The following is a 17613-nucleotide window of genomic DNA, read 5'->3' as shown; positions in this document are numbered from 1 at the left end:
TGTTCATTCATCCTCACTTCATTTTCTGCTGCTGGCTTCTCTCTTAAAGCAGGAGCTCAGGTCTGGACCCATTAAGGAACAGTAAATATTTTATTTGCTGTTGGAGTTCTGACCAGTATCTCAGAGGCTACAAAGGTCACAGTAGGAAATATCCATTTCATTAGCAAAGGGGATTGGCCTGTTCTGGGGCTGCTGGCTTGTGGAGTGAACCCAGCCTGTCCCCTGGGTGCTGTTACCAGCCGTAAGCTTGTGTTCATTCAGCAATCAAGTCAGGGAGGTTTCAGGACCTGGAGTGGTTTTCTTGGTTCTAAAGGCTATACAGGCAATTAAAACTGGTCTTGTTAAGAGGCAGCTGAGCCCAGGCACCACTGTCTCTCCCTCTCACTTCTGTTTGGGCACTGCAGCGTGGGAACGGGGACAGCACAGGAATCAGGATTTTTTTGTTTCGCTGGGCTTTTCTTCAGGTAGCTTCTGCAAAGGGCTTCTTGGCACTGCTGCTCGAGTGAAATGGAGCAACCAAAACGGGAGCTGGCTGGCGGCCAGCCCGGCAGCCGGGCACGCAGGGGCAGCCGGGGGGGCAGGTGTGTGCCTGGAGCACGGCTGTCGAGGGCAGGAGCCCCGCGTGGGACAGCCAAGTGTCTGAAGTGCCAGGGGTCACACCTGCGTTTGAGGACCCCCAAGTGCGCGAAGCACCGGGGTCACACCTGCGTGCCGGGGTCCTGTTGGCCTGGTGATCCCTCCCTGCCGGCCCCAGCATGCTGAGAGCTCGTGAGCAGGTGTGTGAACGGAGAGGTTTCGTTCTGCCCTCTCGGCTTTGCGTGCCCGTGGAACACCGCAGGTTCTCGGGGTGAACGTTACGACGAAGCAGCTCAAACAGCCGCACGTCGCCCCCAGGCTCCGGGTGTGCGGGGACAATTCTCCGCAGCGCAGTACCCGGGTTTGGGATTTTATCAGCTTTCCCACACGAAACAGGGCTGGCAGGAAAAGGGCCTGGCAGGATGCCCTGAGACATCCCAGGGTGTGGGATGGCAGTGTAGTGAAAGCTGGTCGTTCCCCAGACTTCGCTGGGCATTCCCCACACTCTGCTCCCTGTAAGAAAACCCCAAGAAACAGTGGAACCCTTTTGATGTGTTCAGGAGGGGGAAACGTGTCTGGGGAGATGCTGAGTCCTGTGGGGGACACTGAGCACCTGCCTGCTGTGACCTGAAAACCTGGACATTTGGGGTGCGTCGTCCAGCTCCAGGGAACATGGATCTGTCCCAAATGGGGTGCAAACAGCCTTGGGGACTTTTCACAAGTCCCTCTCTCACGTTAGTTCCTTTCAGCTGTAAATATGTGCCACTGTGGGAGGACACCTCAAGGCTCAGGAGATCCATGAGCATCACAGGTTGGAGATCTCAGGTGAAAGGTGCCACTGCAACTCATCACCAAGACAGGACTACCTGACTCAGTTTGAGCCCTCTGACTGACAACACTCCGGTGTATGACCAGATAGAGGAAGTGAGTTCCTCTTAGAAGGGTTCGGCTCCCGCCGCGGATGGAGCTCCCCAAGACAGAGGGGACCCCCGCAGAGGAATAATGACCCCCGAGGGCAACAAAGGTCCCTCTAGGGATCAGCCGCTCCAGGGGATCAGGCTCTTCCCCCGGGGATGAGGGGGTCGAAGGCGCGTAGCTACCCCCGGCCCCTCACACCTGCCCGGGCCCCTCACGGCCCCTCACGGCGCCCCCGCCCCCCTCGGCCCCGCCCCTCCCCGCCGCGCGCCGCCCCGCGGCATTGTGGGATGAAACAGGATGTAGGCAGAACAGCGCGGGCGGACGGGCCGGGCGCGGCGGGCCGCGCCGCGCCTCAGCCAATGGGTGCGCGGCGCGCCGGGCGGCGCGGCCAATGGGGTGGCGGCGGCCCGCGCGCCGCAGCGGGCGGGGCGGTATTTGAGAGCGGCGCGGCGCCGGGGCGCAGAGCGCGCGGGGCGCCGAGCGGAGCGGAGCGGGCTGAGGCAGCGCGGCCGGGCCTCCTCACACCTCCTTCTCCTCGGTGCCGTGCCTCGCCCTCCCGGGGTGGCCCTGTCACTGTGAAGGTGAGCCATGTCTCCGCTGGGCTGTGGGGTCTTCAAGCCTCGCCCGACACCCGGTCGCTCCGTGCGCGGGGTGGCGGCGGGGCCGCCCCGAGGGCGGAGGTCGCTGCCGTGGCCGGGCGCGACCGGCTCTCGGGGAGCGATCGGAGCCCGCCGCTCCCTAAGGATCCCTGCCGCTGCGGAGCCGGTCCCGCTCCAGGCAAGGTCACCGCGGCCTCGGGCGCCCCCGGAGCTCCCCCCTTGAAGGTCACGCAGGGCTCCGGCTCCCGGGAGCCCCGCAGGGGAAGGCGCTGTGCCGCACCCCCTCCCAGGGCCCTTTTCGGCCAAGGTGGTGGATGCGGTTTGTGCAGGGGTTGGGCCCCGTCCCCAGTCGCGAAATCCATGCTGTCTTAGTGGTGGAGCGGTGGGTGCTGGGCTTGGGCCCCGTTCCGAGCCGTGGGATCTGTGCTGCCCTGGTGGGGAAATGATGGGTGCTCCCGTCCTTGCGATCCATGCTGTCCTCATGGGGGGGGGTGGTGGATGCTGGGCTTCAGCCCCATCTCATTGCTAGGGTTCTATCCTGCCTGGAGAGGGAAAGAGTGGTTACCAGGGGGCTTGTGTCTTATGCTCTTCCCAAAGCCTCAGCTTGTCCTGCTGGAGTACTGGGCTTAAACATACGATTAAGACATTTTCCTACCCTGGTAAGAAAAGGGCTGGGTGCTGCCTTGGGCCTAGTTTCCCTCCCAAGGCCTCATACTGCCCTGGAGTGGCAGCTGGGGCTGTGGTCTTCCTCCTCAGAGACCACATCCTGCCCTTGAGGGGAAGGAGTGGCTGCTGGAGCTGTAATGTTACCCCTTCCTAGGCCCATCTTGCCCTGAGATGGATGCTGGGGCTTTGTGGCTTTCCTCAGAGAGGGCCAGATTGGGTGGCAAGACCCTGAGAGCCACCTGTGACCTTGTGGTTTAGGGTTATGATGTGTCTGTGGTGCTGCTGGGCTGCCTCGTGGGGAGGGTGACCCTGAAAGCCCCCAGGGAGTGAGCGGAGGCTGTGGGGCCCTGCTCTGTGGTGTTCAGGTGGGTGCAGGGTGTGACACTCCTGTGGCAGGTGCAGCAGCACAGCCACTGCCAAGCCCCTGGTGTTGTTGGCCCTGGGGGATGCTGTGCCCTGGGGCAGTGCAGGGAAGGACTCCTGGCCAGCGTGTGCAGCCCTGCTGAAGGATAACCATTTTTTCCTCTGGCGCTGTCGCCCGCGGCAGCACAGGCCTGCACTGGGATGCTCCTGGCCTAGACAATGAGGAGGGAAGGTGCCTTTTGCAGGTCACTCTGTGGCTGCTTATGCAGTGGCAGGTGCCCTCTGAACTCTGTGAGCAGTGCAGGTGTGTATGAGGGCTTCCTTGCTCTCTTTCCCTAAAGAAGCTTTTCTAGAAGAATGACCCACAAGTGAATTTCTGTTGCTTCCTTCTTCCTGTGGACTGGACACCCAGAAGACTTTTCCAAGGGATTGTCAGATTCCTGTGTGGTGAATCCAAATCTACAGGCAGTTTGGGCTGTTCTGAGCTGTGTCTTCTCTTCCCTCATCTTCTGGGCTGCAGGCAAAGCCCTGCTGGCTGAAACCACGGGATGGAAAGGAGCAGACTGCTGGGAAGTGGCTTTTCCAGGGCTCTGATAGGGGCATGTGCTCTCTGTTGGCAGTGGAGCTCAGTTCCTGTCATTCCTCCCGCTGCTGTTAGTGTGCGTTAATAGCAGTGCTCTATTAAACACTATATCTAAACTGTATAAATTAAGGTGGCAATAGAAGTCTTGAAGTGCAGGCAGAGGGAAGAATTGAAGTATTGTAATCAGAGGGCTGCAATTATGTAACCGGATTCTCTTTCTCTCTGGGTAGCAAGCTCCTTTAATTGCTGTAACAAAGCTACTCCTTCAGTTTTCTGGGGCTCTTCCAGGAAGTGATCATTGCAGCAGATTTTTTTCACTCCACAGCAGAGCTAAAAATGTGTAGTTTCACTGTTTCAAAACACACTTGGTAGTATCACTCAAGACTTAGAGTGCTGTAAAAGGATTTAGGAAACTTAATGGTGCTATGCAGGCTTAATTGGAGGCACTCCTTGCCATTAAGATGCTTATCCCCACAAAGTTTTAATGTGCTGGGGTATGAGCTGCTGCAAGGTGAGCAGCTGGATCCCCAGGTAACATGTGCCTCCCCAGGCCTCGAGTGGGGAATGGGAGTGAGGACTGTGGTGCCCAGAGCAGGCCTTCATGGTGGTCCTTCTCCAGGGCTTGAAGAAAGACTGCAGTGTTGGGATCACGAAATCCCAGTTTTCTAGGATAATAGGAACTGTGCTGGAAAGTTCCCAGTGCTGAACACCTCCCTGGAAAGGCCATGTCAGATCTAATGGCTGCAGTGGCTGGTACCAAGCAGTTTAATTTTGAGAGCAAAGGGGGCTGCACACCTCACTCCAGAACAAGTCCTGGACTACAGCAGCATGCTGATTTTGGCATCTGTGTTGTGGTTCCCAGTTGAGGAGGGGGCAGGATAGGGAGAGCTTTGCCAAGCTCAGTCTCTGTGGTGAGACCTGCTTCCCCTGCCCTGTTTCCAGGCTGCAGTGTGGCGTTAACCTGCTTCTGGCTCATCAGACTGGCTCTGTCCCGTGGGAACAGCTGAAGGCTGGGTTTCACGGCAGAGCAGCAGGGAAGTGAAGGTGTGATGATGGCTGAATGTGGAACAATGCTCCTTCCAGGCTAAGCTAGCAGCAGGAGCTGTGACACCTGGGATGGGGTAGAATAAAAGCACTGCTGCTCTGAATGTGCTTCCGGAGCCTCTGTGCCCGTGGGAGACAGTCTGGGCTCTGTTGCTTGCAAGGCTCCGAGCAGGGGATGTTCCAAAACACTGGTACACCTGGACGGCAAACTTGGCTGTTTGATGTGCAGGAGGGCTGTGGCTCTCTGCAGATCCCGTCTCCTCCCACACATAAGCTTTTCCTGCGTGTGGGTAATGCAGGTGGTGATGCTGGACTACCTCTGATCTAACCTCCTGCCGGTGCTCCGGCTGTAAGGGGCACCTTGGCCTGGGGCTGCCGTGGGCAGCCCCGATAAACTCACTCTGGCCATAGCAGGGGGTTGTGGTATCGCCCTGTGACGCAGCCTGCACGGAGAGGACAACCTCTGATGCACAGGAAGCCTCTCCCGCTTGGGAAGGGATTAAAGGAATCTATGTTCTGCCTTAGGTTCACCATGTCTGACAGAAAGGCTGTGATCAAGAATGCGGACATGTCCGAGGACATGCAGCAGGATGCTGTAGACTGTGCTACACAGGCCATGGAGAAGTACAACATAGAAAAGGACATTGCAGCATATATCAAGAAGGTAACTCCGGGATGAGGGTGCTGTGCTGGCTGCGACTTCCCAAAGCTCCTGAGTCTGTCAGGAGCTGAGTGGCTGAGGCTTCATGCTTGCGTGCTGGGAGGGAGAAGATACTTGGCTTCTTGGCTGCTTTACTGCTGTTTTCAAGAGGATGGAGTGACTTCTCCAAGGTCAGGGGAGGGCTGTGGCAGAGCTCTGGCAAGCTCTGAGCAAACTGCAAGTGCTGTCCCTCAGGATTTGCCAGGCTGGAAAGGACTGGCAGCTGCCTCTGCTTAGGACTTGCTCCACAGACCTGCAGCACCAGTGCACTGGTGTCACCCCGATGTTTCACTTGGTGGGCAGCAGTGCATGTGTGCTTCCAGGATGGGCCCTGTGCTGGCTGCTGGGGCTGTGCAAGCTGCTGTGTTGGAAACAGTGCAAGCAGCTGCCCTGGCTGGTGAAGAGGTTCTCTCCCCATTTGCAGGAGCCTGTTAATTGAGTCTCATGCTTGATGGCACCTGGGGAGCTGTTGGTTCCCCCTGTAGCAGCTTCTCAGAATGGTCAGGAAAAGTGCTCTTGGAGGAGGGGAACCTTACTTCAGAGGCAGTGAAGTCCTGGCACCTGGGCTGGTGTTTGGGCCTTGCTTGTAATCTAAGCTTAAAGGCAAAGGATTCAAAGGTGTCTCCTGACTTCTCAGATCACTTTGAGGCATGACTTAGCTCTAAGTGCTTGGGGCAATGCAGCCTGTAAAGTGAGGGAGTGCAACAGAAGGCATCCAAAAAGAACTTGGCCTTTATTTCATGAGAGTGTGTTGGGAGGAGGGAAGCAATTTGATGCACCTTCGTGCTCTGGCAAGAAAGCCTTTTCCTTACTTCAAAGGTTACCTGCAAACAGCTCAAACTCTTCTGCTGTCTGAGAACTAGAACTGGCTTTAATCTTGGATGTTGAGTCTGTTCTTCTGGCTCTGTCTTGGGGGAGGGAAGGGTGTTCTTGGGAGTCTGTGTTAATTAGAGGGAGGAAAACGGTCTTTAACCCTATCCTGCCTGCTAAGTAAGAGAAGACTGTTGAACCAGCATTCAGCTCGCTTACCTCTGACCTCTTGGGTCTTTGATCTCTGGCCTGTGAACCTGTCTGCTCGTTTTCAGTGTGGGTTTTCTCCCCTTTGTGTACAAGAGTCCCAAACAGCAGAAGCCAGGCTTTTCCTCCTTCCTTTTTTTAGGTGACCTTTAAGCTCAGATGCCTTGCTGGAGCAAACATACCAAAACCTTTTTTTATTTTTTGTGAGTGGGTTTGGAATGGGAGAGGAGAATTATTCCCCTGATTAGCCTACACACAGGGCTGTACCAAGGAGAGCTTTTGCATCTGCTCTTCCTGCCCAGGGCTGATGGTGCTCCAAGGCTCAGAAGATGTTTTGTTTGTGTTGAATCCTTCAAACAATCCAGTGCAGAGTTTTGGTTGCTTAATTTAATAGTGTCTTGCAGTGGGGTATCTGAAGATGCTGCAGGTGGGAGGAGAGGCGATAGTGTGTGAACAGAACCAGCTCAGAATCTGTGCTTAGAACTATTTTGATGTGGGCTTTCTTGGCCTTAATGCCTCTCTTCTCTTTCTTCAGGAATTTGACAAGAAATACAACCCAACTTGGCACTGCATTGTTGGCAGAAACTTTGGCAGCTATGTAACACACGAGACAAAGCACTTCATCTATTTTTACTTGGGTCAGGTTGCAATTCTTCTCTTCAAGTCTGGATAGGAAGTAGGAGCGATTGCAATTCGGACTGTAATGCACTGATGGCTGAAGCCACGACTCCCTCTAACATGGCTATGCCGCTGCATGGACTGTATACTATATTTAATGTGTATATGTTGCAGTAAAAATCTACTTCTGTTTAGTTGCCTGGGAAGAAGGCGGCATTTTTTTGTTACTGCTTTTTTTGGTTGTATTGCACTAGGAAACCTGTAAATGCTTAAACAATGGCCTTTACGTGGGAAGAAATAAAACTATTCCACAACAGCTCCCTCACTGGTAACTCCTTCTTTGAGGCTGGGAAAACTTTTTTGGGCAGGCCAAAAGCCCCAGACTTCCTTACTGAGTCCTGTTAGACTGTTAATCTTGCAAAGAGGAGCAAAGCCAGTGTGAGCCTCTGTCCCACCCTGCAGACTGTAGAGAGCTGGCTCTCCCAGTACCCTCGGGGCAGGTCTTAGACCTTCCCTGAAAGCTGGTGGGGTGGCTCTGGGTGACGTGGCTTCCACACCCAAGGTGATCTCCACCTTTGACTGTGATACAGGCTTGCAGCTGGCACCCCTCGGTGTGCTTGCTCAGTGCCCTTCGCTGTATTTTTGGCTCTGCTGAAACACTGACCTAGACTTGAGCAAGCAATTCAGCGTGGTCTAGAAGGCTTCAAAACCAGCCCCTGAGTTCCTGCTTGTTGCAGAAAGCAGCAATCCTGTGGCTGAAGTCTTTAGACCTCGATACTGAGTCTAAAGCCACGTGGCCCGGCCCTGCAATGGAGTAGGATATCAAATTGGTGACTACTGACAACAGCTCTATTCGGCATGTTTGTAGCCAGTTGTCTCAACACTGCCTTAACTTGATGCTCTCCTTAAAGCAAGCTAGTCGTGTGGAAGACTTGTAAGTGGCCACTGTCTCTTTTTTTCTTTTTTATTTTCTTTTATTTTTCTGTAGCTAATAAGCTGTTTCCGGAGGATTGTCCTCCATGTTCTGATATCTGCTTTTGTTCTTAAAGCACAGTACCAAGAAGTTAAATTTACATGTGATGTTTGTGTGAAGGAAACTCATGTGACATCTGCTTCAAAGGCAGACAAATGTCTTGGTCTCCAATAGGTTCAGCAGTGATGTTGTCTTAGTACGTACTGACTCGGGATTGCACTGCAGGAAGTTCTGACCTGGGTGTGCAGAAATGCTGTGTAATGGCAAGTAAATCCCTGGTGCTTGTTACAAGCTCTTGATTATTGGTTTGCTGACTAATGCATTGGCAATACCACTGGGCTGGTGAGCCCAGCTTGTGTCTCTGAGATTAATTTGGTGTTGGGAATAAATCATTGCTGGGGGCAAAGCGCAGAGTGAAGGGAGCTCTTTGTGAAATGATTTGGTGACCCAGGTGGATGACTTCCTGAAGTAAAAGTCCTTCTTGTCTCTGTGCAAAATCCAAAGTATGCCTAATTTTGTATTATGGATAGAACAATGTTGTAACTAGAAAGAATGTAGCTGTCATAAGTTCATGTCGATGGAAATGTCTGCACTGGGATAATGTGCCTTGGACTGTCTGGGGCACTCGTGTGGTTTTGTCTCTTCAGAACTCCACTCTGGGTCTGAAAGGAGAATGTTTTGGGTTTGTTTTTTTCCAAGCATGAGTCTAATGTGAATCTGTTCACGGTCTCTCGTGGAGCAAGATCTGTTCCCTTCATAACTGCAATTGCTCAAATACCATTTATTTTTTTTTTCAAACATTAAAGGTGAATTGACACATTTAAACAGCCTCTGGTTTCTTCTTCCTTACCAGCTTTCCTGAGCGAAGCCTGTCCTTGTCCAGAGAGGATGAGCAGCAATTTCTGTGCCCTGGAAGGTGCTGATGACCCAAAGAAGGCAGGTCAGGGAGGGAGAAATGATTGGAGGAGCTTAGATGGCTCTGTGCTGGTGCTGACCTCCAGCTCAGCTCAAAGGCTGAGCCAGAGGGGAGGGATTGAGGGAATTGTGTCCTGCTGCACCCTGATGGGATGCTCTGTGCCAAGTAACCTGGATCTGAATGGCTGGGAGCTGACCTTAATGGCTTGAGACAGCCAGGGGGTGGCACAGCAGCTTCCTGCACGGGAAGGTGTCTCCCTGCTTCCCAGGAAAGCAGGTTTTCCCTTCAGGCCTCCTCCCTGTGCTGCAGAGAAAGCTGAGAGCTGAATCTGATGTATTTAATGCCTCTCACAGTGCGGGGGCTGCGGGCTTACCCTTAAACAACCTCCTCAGCTTGTTATCTTGCTCCCGATGCAACCTAAATTCGGGGTTGTGGCCTCGGTGATATTTTGGAAAAGCTGTGGGCTCTTCCCAAGCACAGCAGTGTAACAGCTCTGCTGTGGCACAGTAACACCAGCGTGAGCAGCGTGACTCAGCCGAGGCGCTCCACACGGGCTGAGTGCTTGCAGCACGGCTGTTACACACGGGCCATCTGCTCCAGCCTGCACCTGCCAGTGCCCCAGAGCAGGGGTGGTTTCTACTTTAGGGGAGCTGGCAATGATGCTCTTTTCTTGGTAGTCCCAGCCTTTTAGCTGGAAGTGGAATTGCTGGGCTTAAGTGCCAGCTGGGCTGTGCTGGGGCTCTGCATTCCAGGCTGGGTTAATACTGTGGCTCCAAAGAAATGTGCAGCCATGTGGGGCTGGGCTAGTCAAGCCCCCTCTGTGCACAGGGCCCTCAGACAAAGCAAGAAACTGGATCCTGAACCCCAGCTGCAGTACAGGAGGCTGCTGATCCAAACCTCAGGTGAAATGCTTTTGCAGGCTGAGTTTCACCTGGGAACCCCCCATTCCAGCCATGTATCCAGGGGCTGTGGTACTGCTGGAAACCCATCTCTGGTGGGATGGGGAGGCCCTGCCAGGGCTGGAGGGATGGTGTGCCCTGGAGTGACACACCAGTACAGAGTGGGCTTGGTGCTTTTGATGCTTCCTTGGATGTGTCTCTGCAGCAGGAGTCCTGATTCAGGCTGAGGAAGAGGAGCTGTTGCTCACATCTTCAGGAATTAGGCAGTGAAACAGAGCAGTCTTTCCCCTCAACCATCTTCCTTGTAGCACTGGGGCCCTGGAAAACACAAACTGCCTAAATTTGAGCAGTGCTTCCCTCTACACAGCTGAGAGCAGGGGGAGGTTTGATCATGGAGCTGTGCCCCACTTCCCTCCCCTCCCAGTCCCCAGCAGCTGACAAGGCTCTTGGCTTTGACTTTTTCCATTGCTGGGCTCCACTTTGTCTCCAGTTTCCACCAGGCACAGGTGTCCTGGATGATGCCTCGGAGCATTAACTGTTTCCATGCTGGAGAAACCAATGGCCTTCCCAGGACAGCTGCTCAGTTTCAAGCTATTTGGAAACATCTGGATCTGGGACATGGAGTGGAAGGTATGTATCTGCAGGGGGATTATCTGGAGAAAGAAACTGCTTCCAGATGTGTTTGGGCAAAAATGCTATTGAAATGTAAACTCAGTTTATGTTGTGCTGCCTCACAAACGCTCAGAGCGCGCCTGGGTGCAGGGGAGGGACTCTGAGGCTGCTGCTGTGGGCGAGCTCTGGGTGCAGATGTGCCTGCAGATGTGCATTCACTGTGAGGAACCGTGTGGTTTGTGGCTGGCGAGAGTGTCACATTGTTTTCTCTCTTACCAGCCAAGTCATTCAATTCCTCATGCCGAGTATTTCTTCCAGATGTGGAAGTGCCTTACAAAAGCAGGGCTGTGTGGCACTGGAGAGCAGAGAGGCTGGGGCTGGGGAGCTGTGCTCTGTGGGTACCACTACTGCACACTGCCTGGGATTCACTCTTCTGCAGAGTGAGTGTTGTGTAAAGCCATGGGAGAAGGTGTCAGCCCATCTCCCTGCCTGCCTGGTACAATGTTCTTCCCCTTCTCTGTGACCACCTGGGACTCTGGAAAGGGACAAGTGGCAGCCTAGGCTTGGGAGTTGCACGTTGCTGCTGTGGGAACACCCAGGCTGCAGGTCAGGGCTGTCCTTGTCTCCCAACCAGCCAGCAGCATTGCCATTGCCATGTTGTGCTCCAGGCACGTGGAAGTAGAGTCTGTGGCTGGAAAACCCAGTACCCAACAGACCTGTTCCTTCTCCCAGTGTTCTTGCAGGTGATTAGTGCTGATGAGAGAGAACGTGGAAATAATTTTGATCTCACTTTCAGCCTCTGCTGGGTAAATCCTGAGGAGGACGGTGGCACACAGTGAAGGAAGCAGGGCTTGTGCCATCCCTGCCCACCCAAGGTTTCCTTTGTTCTATTTATTGAGCAAGGATCCTGACACCCTTTCCCAGTGACTCACAGCAGCTCTGTGCAGAAGCCATGTGTCTTGGAGCACTTTATAGATGCAGGAGCTGCAGGAGCCTCGCAGGAGCCAACTGTGTTCATTAAAAGATGATCAGATGTTTCCTTCCTTAAGGCAGTGTCTAGCTGAGGCTGAGTAATAACTCATTACCAACGAGACAAATAACTGCTTATCATCAGGTCAGTGCCTTTGCCAGCCCTTCTGGTAGTGGTGGCAGGTGCTCTGAGCACCGGTGGGCTCAGCACCCAGAACAGGGGGTAAAAAGACCCCCTCCAGTCCCTGTCCCTTCCCCTGGGGCAGCCTGAGCAGGGGCAGCCCCAGGCTCTGCTGCTCAGTGGGGTTTGGCCCTGGATTAAGCTCGAGGAACAGCTTTATCCAGCCCTGGTACAGCATGTTCCTGACTGCCTGTGGAATCAGGCTGCTGGAGTGGCCTCTGCAGGCCACGTTGTTCCATCCTGGTGCTGGGGACTCAGAACCAAATGTGCCAGAGCTCCTTGTGGCCTGATGGAAAAATCAGCAGTGGGCCAGGGCAGTGTGGAGAGGCATCCCAGGAGCGCTGTGGGGCCACGGGTGAGGTGGGCGATCGTGGTCCCCCATGTCCCCTGTCCCCACATGCCCCGTGCTGACGGGGCTGGGCTGGGGAGAGGCAGAGCAGGGCCAGCTCTCGTCCCTGGGGCCGGGGCCCTCTTGGGCTGGCTCAGAGGCTTTCCTCAGACGCCATCCTCTGGTGCAGCCGCCGCGGTCCTTCCCTGCCAGATGCCGTGGCATCTCTCCATGTCCTTTGTTCCCTGCCTTGCTCACGCCTCTGCCATGATTTACGGCCGTTGCGGAGCAGCCTGGCTGCAGCTCGGCTGCTTGTCCAGACCCCTGGGCTCCGTGCCCTCGCTCCCAGCCTGGGGCAGGGAGCTCTTGGGGAGTGCTCTGACCCCCCTGCATTCGGCCCCCTTGCATTTAACCGTGTGCGTGGCCTTTTCTTTCACCTCCTTCCAGCCTGGGTGTGAATGAAGTGCTTTCAGGGGGAGGAGATTGTTGGGAGCCCAGCTCTGCCTGTGCATTGGTAGCAGCCCATAAAAGCATCCCAGGAATTCGCCTCGGCAGCCCTGTGCGGGGTGAGCCGGTGAAAGACGCCCTTTGTTCTTGCAGCCCAGTCCCACACACCCTCTGGAATCTGCAGAGCTGGATGTGTGCTCCCACTGCCTGCCACGCTGCACTCGGGCCCTCGGCAAGAGGTTTTCCCACGTCTTACCCCGGCCAGGGTGAGCAGGGCTCTGGAGAAAGGCTTCCCCAGGCTTTACTGAGCCAGGCCTGTGACCCCAGCCTTAGCCCCGTGCTGCCTAAGCTGAGTCAGAGGGACGGAAATCCCTTTTCGCAGGGCTCCCTCTCCCTGCGGGGTTTGATTACAGGTTTGGGGTGTGATTCCTGCTGCTGGGACTGCTCTGGAGGGGAAGGCCGGGGGCTGACACGGAGCCAGGCCGGGCCTCGCCGCAGCCTGCACACAGCCGGCTGGCACCGGGCCCAGAACATGGCTCTGGAAAAAAATAAATGCCTTTGTTGTTGTTGAGGAAAGCCCAGAACGCTCCGACAAGGACACAACCTCTTCCTAAAGCTGGGTTTCAAAGCCCTGCTTTCTCAGAGGGTTCAAAGTGACCTGGCCAAAAGCATCTGCTGCTCCGTGGGTCAGCCTGGCTGGAGGAAACCCTGACCCACGTTGCAAGGCCTCCCTCTGAAAACAGCAGCTTGCAGGGGGTCCGAGGCATGGCACCCACACGGCCCCTCCCAGAAGGGTGCCCACCCAGGGGTGCTGCTGGGGAGCCCCTGGAGCTTTCCTGGGCTGTCATTAGCAGAAGAAAAGCTTGGGGTGACTCAGCGAGCAGGTGCCAGACCAGGGCTCGGACACTGCCTCTGTCCTGAGCAAGACTGACACATGCAGTTCAGGCAGAGCCTGGGCTGGCTAAACATACCGTGGTACTTAAATACTTTATAGAAAATCATTAAGCAATTAAATCTGGTGGATCTCACATCATAGAAAAAGCAGCTTGAAGCCTGTGCAGTAAACAGAGCAACGCTTCCTGCTCGTTTGGGATGTCTTCTTGGAGTCTTAACTACAATCCTTGCTTCAAAATAACTATAATTATCTCTTAATTGCCATTATTGTTTAACATTTTTAGCATTTGCAAGTGCAAACTGTTACAGTTTTCCGTGCAGATACAATCAGTAGCCGGGGCTCACAATGAAAGCAATTAAAATCCTGTGATTATCACAAGGCTGTGTGTCTCTACACCAGCTTCAATCTGCATCGCTTGCCAAGATGTAGGCTAGAAACTCAGACAAATTTAGCATTTATTTAGTAACCCAGCAAAGCTACTACCTCTTGCTGCCTCCAATGATTTGCATCTACGGCACTTTTTGGAAGGACGGGAGCAGGGAGGGGAGGGGAAAGAAAGCAGTTTCTAGAATACATCCCGGGAGAATATACAGCAAGAAAAATTATGCACATGAATTATGCATCTGAATTATGATTTCACTCCTATTTTTGTCTGGATTAGCTCATGTTTGGTGTGCATCCCTGGCAGGGTGCTAGCAGAGTGTGCTCCAGCTCCCAGCAGGTCACTGCGGCTCTGGGTCCTGTGCTCCCTGCTCCACTGGCAGCTGCTTCCCAAGGGCTCACGGAGCTTCCTGGGGCTCCAGCCCCCCAGCAACGATGGCAGCCCCTGCTCCTGCACCCCTCACAGGCTGGCCAAGTCGTTTTTCTGTGTTAATTGAATGCCTCTCTTCTGTAAACACACCGGGGATGACAACAGATTTGGGTGTGAACTAAAAAAGCAGGTCTGTGCTATTTTGTACAGAGGGGGAGGTATTTGGAGGCTGTGCTGCCACCAGCCAGCCTTCAGCGGTGCTCCCCGGGTCCCCAGCACCTCCTGGGGAAGGCAGACATGGAAACATCTTGGCCTCTGCCAGCTCTGGGGAGATAAACCCAGGAGAGAAGGGGAAGGCTTCCAAAATCTCACCAGATGCAACTGCAATCCCAGCACACACTCAAGTAAAGCCAGCAATCCTTCCAGGAAAAACTGCTTGGGAATCCTCAGCTCCCTTCCCGGGAGGGCTGGTGACCCCAGGCCATGGATGTTTCCATCTGTAAGGAATTTCAGTGGCCCTCATTGCCATTAGGGAGGGAATTATCCTCACTGGCCAAGTCAGCAGGGCACCTGCACCCAGGTGTGGGGTCCCAACAGGGTGGGCGTGAGCACGGGGCACCTTCCTCTGATGGGGCCACGTGGGGAGGCTTGAGGGGCTGTGAATGCTCCCTGGCTGGGTTCTTCCCTCACCAAACTGCATGTCCCATCTCTGCTGCCGCCTTGGATTAACATCCCTGACATCCCAGCAGTTGTTTGCACGAGAAAATGAGATTAGGAAACTATTTCAAGTATTTGTGTCTGTTGTTCAGTGGCAAACAAGGCTGGAGCCAGTGCTGTTTGTCCTGTCAGCTGGCTCAAAGCTTGGGAAAACAGCCGGGAAGGCAGTGGGAGACACCCAGCTAAGCACCAGGGGATGAATTTGCACATACCTTTGGAGAGTGGGAAATGTGCAGCTGGTGCAGGCAGAGGCACTGGCTGAATCCCCTTGCAAGGGATGGGGTACCTGCATGTGCACATTTGTGGGTACCCCTGGGATACCTCAGAGGATTGGGATGTTTCTACTTTCAGGTGTTTCCCATCTGCTTTGAAATGCTGCTGGTAAGAAGTGAAAAGTCAGTAAATTTGGGCAGTCACAGGAAAGAGGAGCAAAGGCAGAATTAATGGAAACAGGCATCTTGGAAAGCCTGGACTTGAAACCCCTGAAACTGCCTGCTGACATTTGGGCTAGTTGTGCTCCCGGGGTGATCAGGTTAAGATGAACTATCCAGTTTGCCTTTTGGAGAAAGAACACAGCTGGTGAGGCAGAGAGGCAAGGAGGAGGCCAGGAGAGCTGCAGCAGCTCCAGGTCACTGTGTTTTCAGGCTCAGCAGGTCCCTGCCACATCCTGGAGCTCTCCTGTGGCTCCTGTTCAGTTTGGTTTCCCTGTGGCAGCTGTCACTACCCCTGCATTTTCAAACCGCCTGCCTGAGTTTCAAGGAAGTCATCCATATATTCAACAGGAATATCAGTTTCCAGGAGCTCTGGGGGACCCTGAGATCACAGCAGCTAATGCAGGGATTCTGTGCTCCCCCCACCAGAGCTGGAATTCCTCTTGGACAGGGTGTCTGCTGGGGGTGCAGGGACCTGGGGGTTGTTTAAACTTCCCCTGGTCTTTCTGGGGCTCAGGTGTCCTGGGACGGGCCCCCATCCCAGCTACTGGGATCCAGCCCAAGCACGCGGCCCAGGGAGGACACTTCCTCCACATTTTAAAGCCAGAAGTGGCTCCTGAAATCAATACAAAAGGAGATTCCTCTGCAGCCTAGGGAACCACCCTGTCCACATTCTTCCCTGAGGCCTTCAAAGGAGCTGAGGAATCTAATTTCCACTAATTTGCTTTGAAAACACCAACTTAAAATTGTAATTATGGCCTGGTGTCTTACTGCCAAGGGAAGACCCCAGCAGACTGCAGCTTCCTTGCTTCCCTAAGACATCAGTTTTGATGATTTATTAAGACTTACATTTTTAACAATATGATGTCGGTTAATGTTGGAAGATGTTCCTACAATTAATGAAAATTTCATAGACTGACTGGAGAAGAAAGAGACCATTTTATGTCCCCTACCAGATGGCCTAGACCAGCTGCTCACTTTTTTCTTTGAACTGTGATTCTAATGACTTCTCAGGCCTTTGAAGTCTGCTTAGAGCTGCTGAACCAGATGGATTTGCATGATAGTAGCAGTGCACGTTTAACAGTGGAGGACTTGTGCTATTTTCCCTCCTGGCCACTGCTGAATGCTGCAGTTGGGGGATTTGGAGGGGTGAGTAAACCCGGAATATTGCCAGGCACTGGCAAAATGTACCTTGGTGTAACATCACTGGCTTCAATGGAGTTATTCCCCAAAGCCACAGTGTCCTTACCCAGCTCTCAGCTGGTTTTGTTGCTTTACAACTCATGGGATGCTGTCAGTCATGGATTTATTGGGGCCTCACAAAGCAGGGACTGCTGTCAGAATGCACAGTTCAGCACCATAAAAAAAAAAAAAAAAAAAAAAGATTAAAATAAGAAAGAAGTAGCTTTAAATATGTATTAATAAGTTTTTTAAAAAAATAAACCACAAAATAAAATGGTGACAAAAGAAACAAAACTGAAAAAAGATCCCTGAGTGCGGGTTTGGTAGGAATTTATGCAGAGTAGAGAAGTTGGGGAGGCAACACTGACATTCCTGAGTTTGAAATCTCAGATCAGTAGTGAAAGTGGCCACATCACTTTTTCACACTGCCTCCCAGAACACTCACAGGATCTCAAGCAGCTGCTCTCCCTGGAGCAATGTCCGGGCTAGGCTGGCACAGAGCTCCCTAAAATCTCTCAGGACTCTGATGATCCTTGTGGGTCCCTTCCAACACAGGATATTCTGTCATTCTATGAAAATCATCCCCGCACAGTAATAACGTGCCTGGGGCTGTCTCTGTGCTGTGTTTCCCTGTGCCTACCTCAGAGATCTTTAGGGACTTTTGAGGAACAAACAGCACAGGACAAATGGAACGGTGAAGGGAAGGAGCAGAGCAATTACCCAGAACCAGGCAGCCCAGGGCACAGGAGGACACCAAGGCCATGGCACTGGTGGAACAGAACGTACTTTTCTTACTCAAGGTGGTCGGTGTGATAAGGAAATGGAAGGAGGGTAAACCAGAGGTAAGGCTTTGCCTGGATGTGACACGGAAAGCGCCGTGTCCTGGCCCTGGAGCCCCCCCGTTCCTTCCCAGGTGATGTGGATCCAGTGTTGGCAGCAGTCCGTGTGCAGCAAGGCAGGAGCACTTGGCTGAGCCCTGGTGGGGTGAATGTCCCCATCAGCCAGGGCTTTCCAGGCCTCGGCTGCTCTCCCCGACCCTGTTCACAGGCAGTGCCGGGAGCCCAGCTGTTCATTTGCTGTTACCTGTCAGCGAGGTGTCCGTGCCGCTGAGATGCAGATCCCATCCCCTGACGGGGAGCCGGTTCCTGCTCACAGCCGCTGGTCCCACGTCCCCAGGGCTGGGGATGGCAGCACGCCCTGTGTCTGGCCTGGACTGGCTACGGCCAGG

At 53.8% G+C, this 17613-nt stretch overlaps 1 protein-coding gene across 2 annotated transcripts; it reads left to right on the top strand.

The window, feature by feature from the left end:
* The first annotated feature begins 1943 nt into the window (after window positions 1-1943).
* DYNLL2 (dynein light chain LC8-type 2) lies at window positions 1944-8882 on the top strand. Of its 2 annotated transcripts, XM_053995469.1 has the most exons (3): window positions 1944-2075; window positions 5275-5413; window positions 7002-8882. In XM_053995469.1, the coding sequence occupies exons 2-3, from the start codon at window positions 5282-5284 to the stop codon at window positions 7137-7139; spliced, it is 270 nt and encodes an 89-aa protein (XP_053851444.1). In that variant the 5' UTR covers window positions 1944-2075; window positions 5275-5281; the 3' UTR covers window positions 7140-8882. The 2 variants fall into 2 exon arrangements, with proteins under 2 accessions (XP_053851444.1, XP_053851443.1); XM_053995468.1 differs by lacking the exon at window positions 1944-2075 and having other exon boundaries at window positions 5261-5413.
* The last annotated feature ends 8731 nt before the right edge of the window (window positions 8883-17613 follow it).

The sequence above is a fragment of the Vidua macroura genome, chromosome 20, assembly GCF_024509145.1.
Source record: "Vidua macroura isolate BioBank_ID:100142 chromosome 20, ASM2450914v1, whole genome shotgun sequence".
Lineage (NCBI taxonomy): Eukaryota > Metazoa > Chordata > Aves > Passeriformes > Viduidae > Vidua > Vidua macroura.
This window is presented reverse-complemented; position numbering and strand designations above follow the sequence as displayed.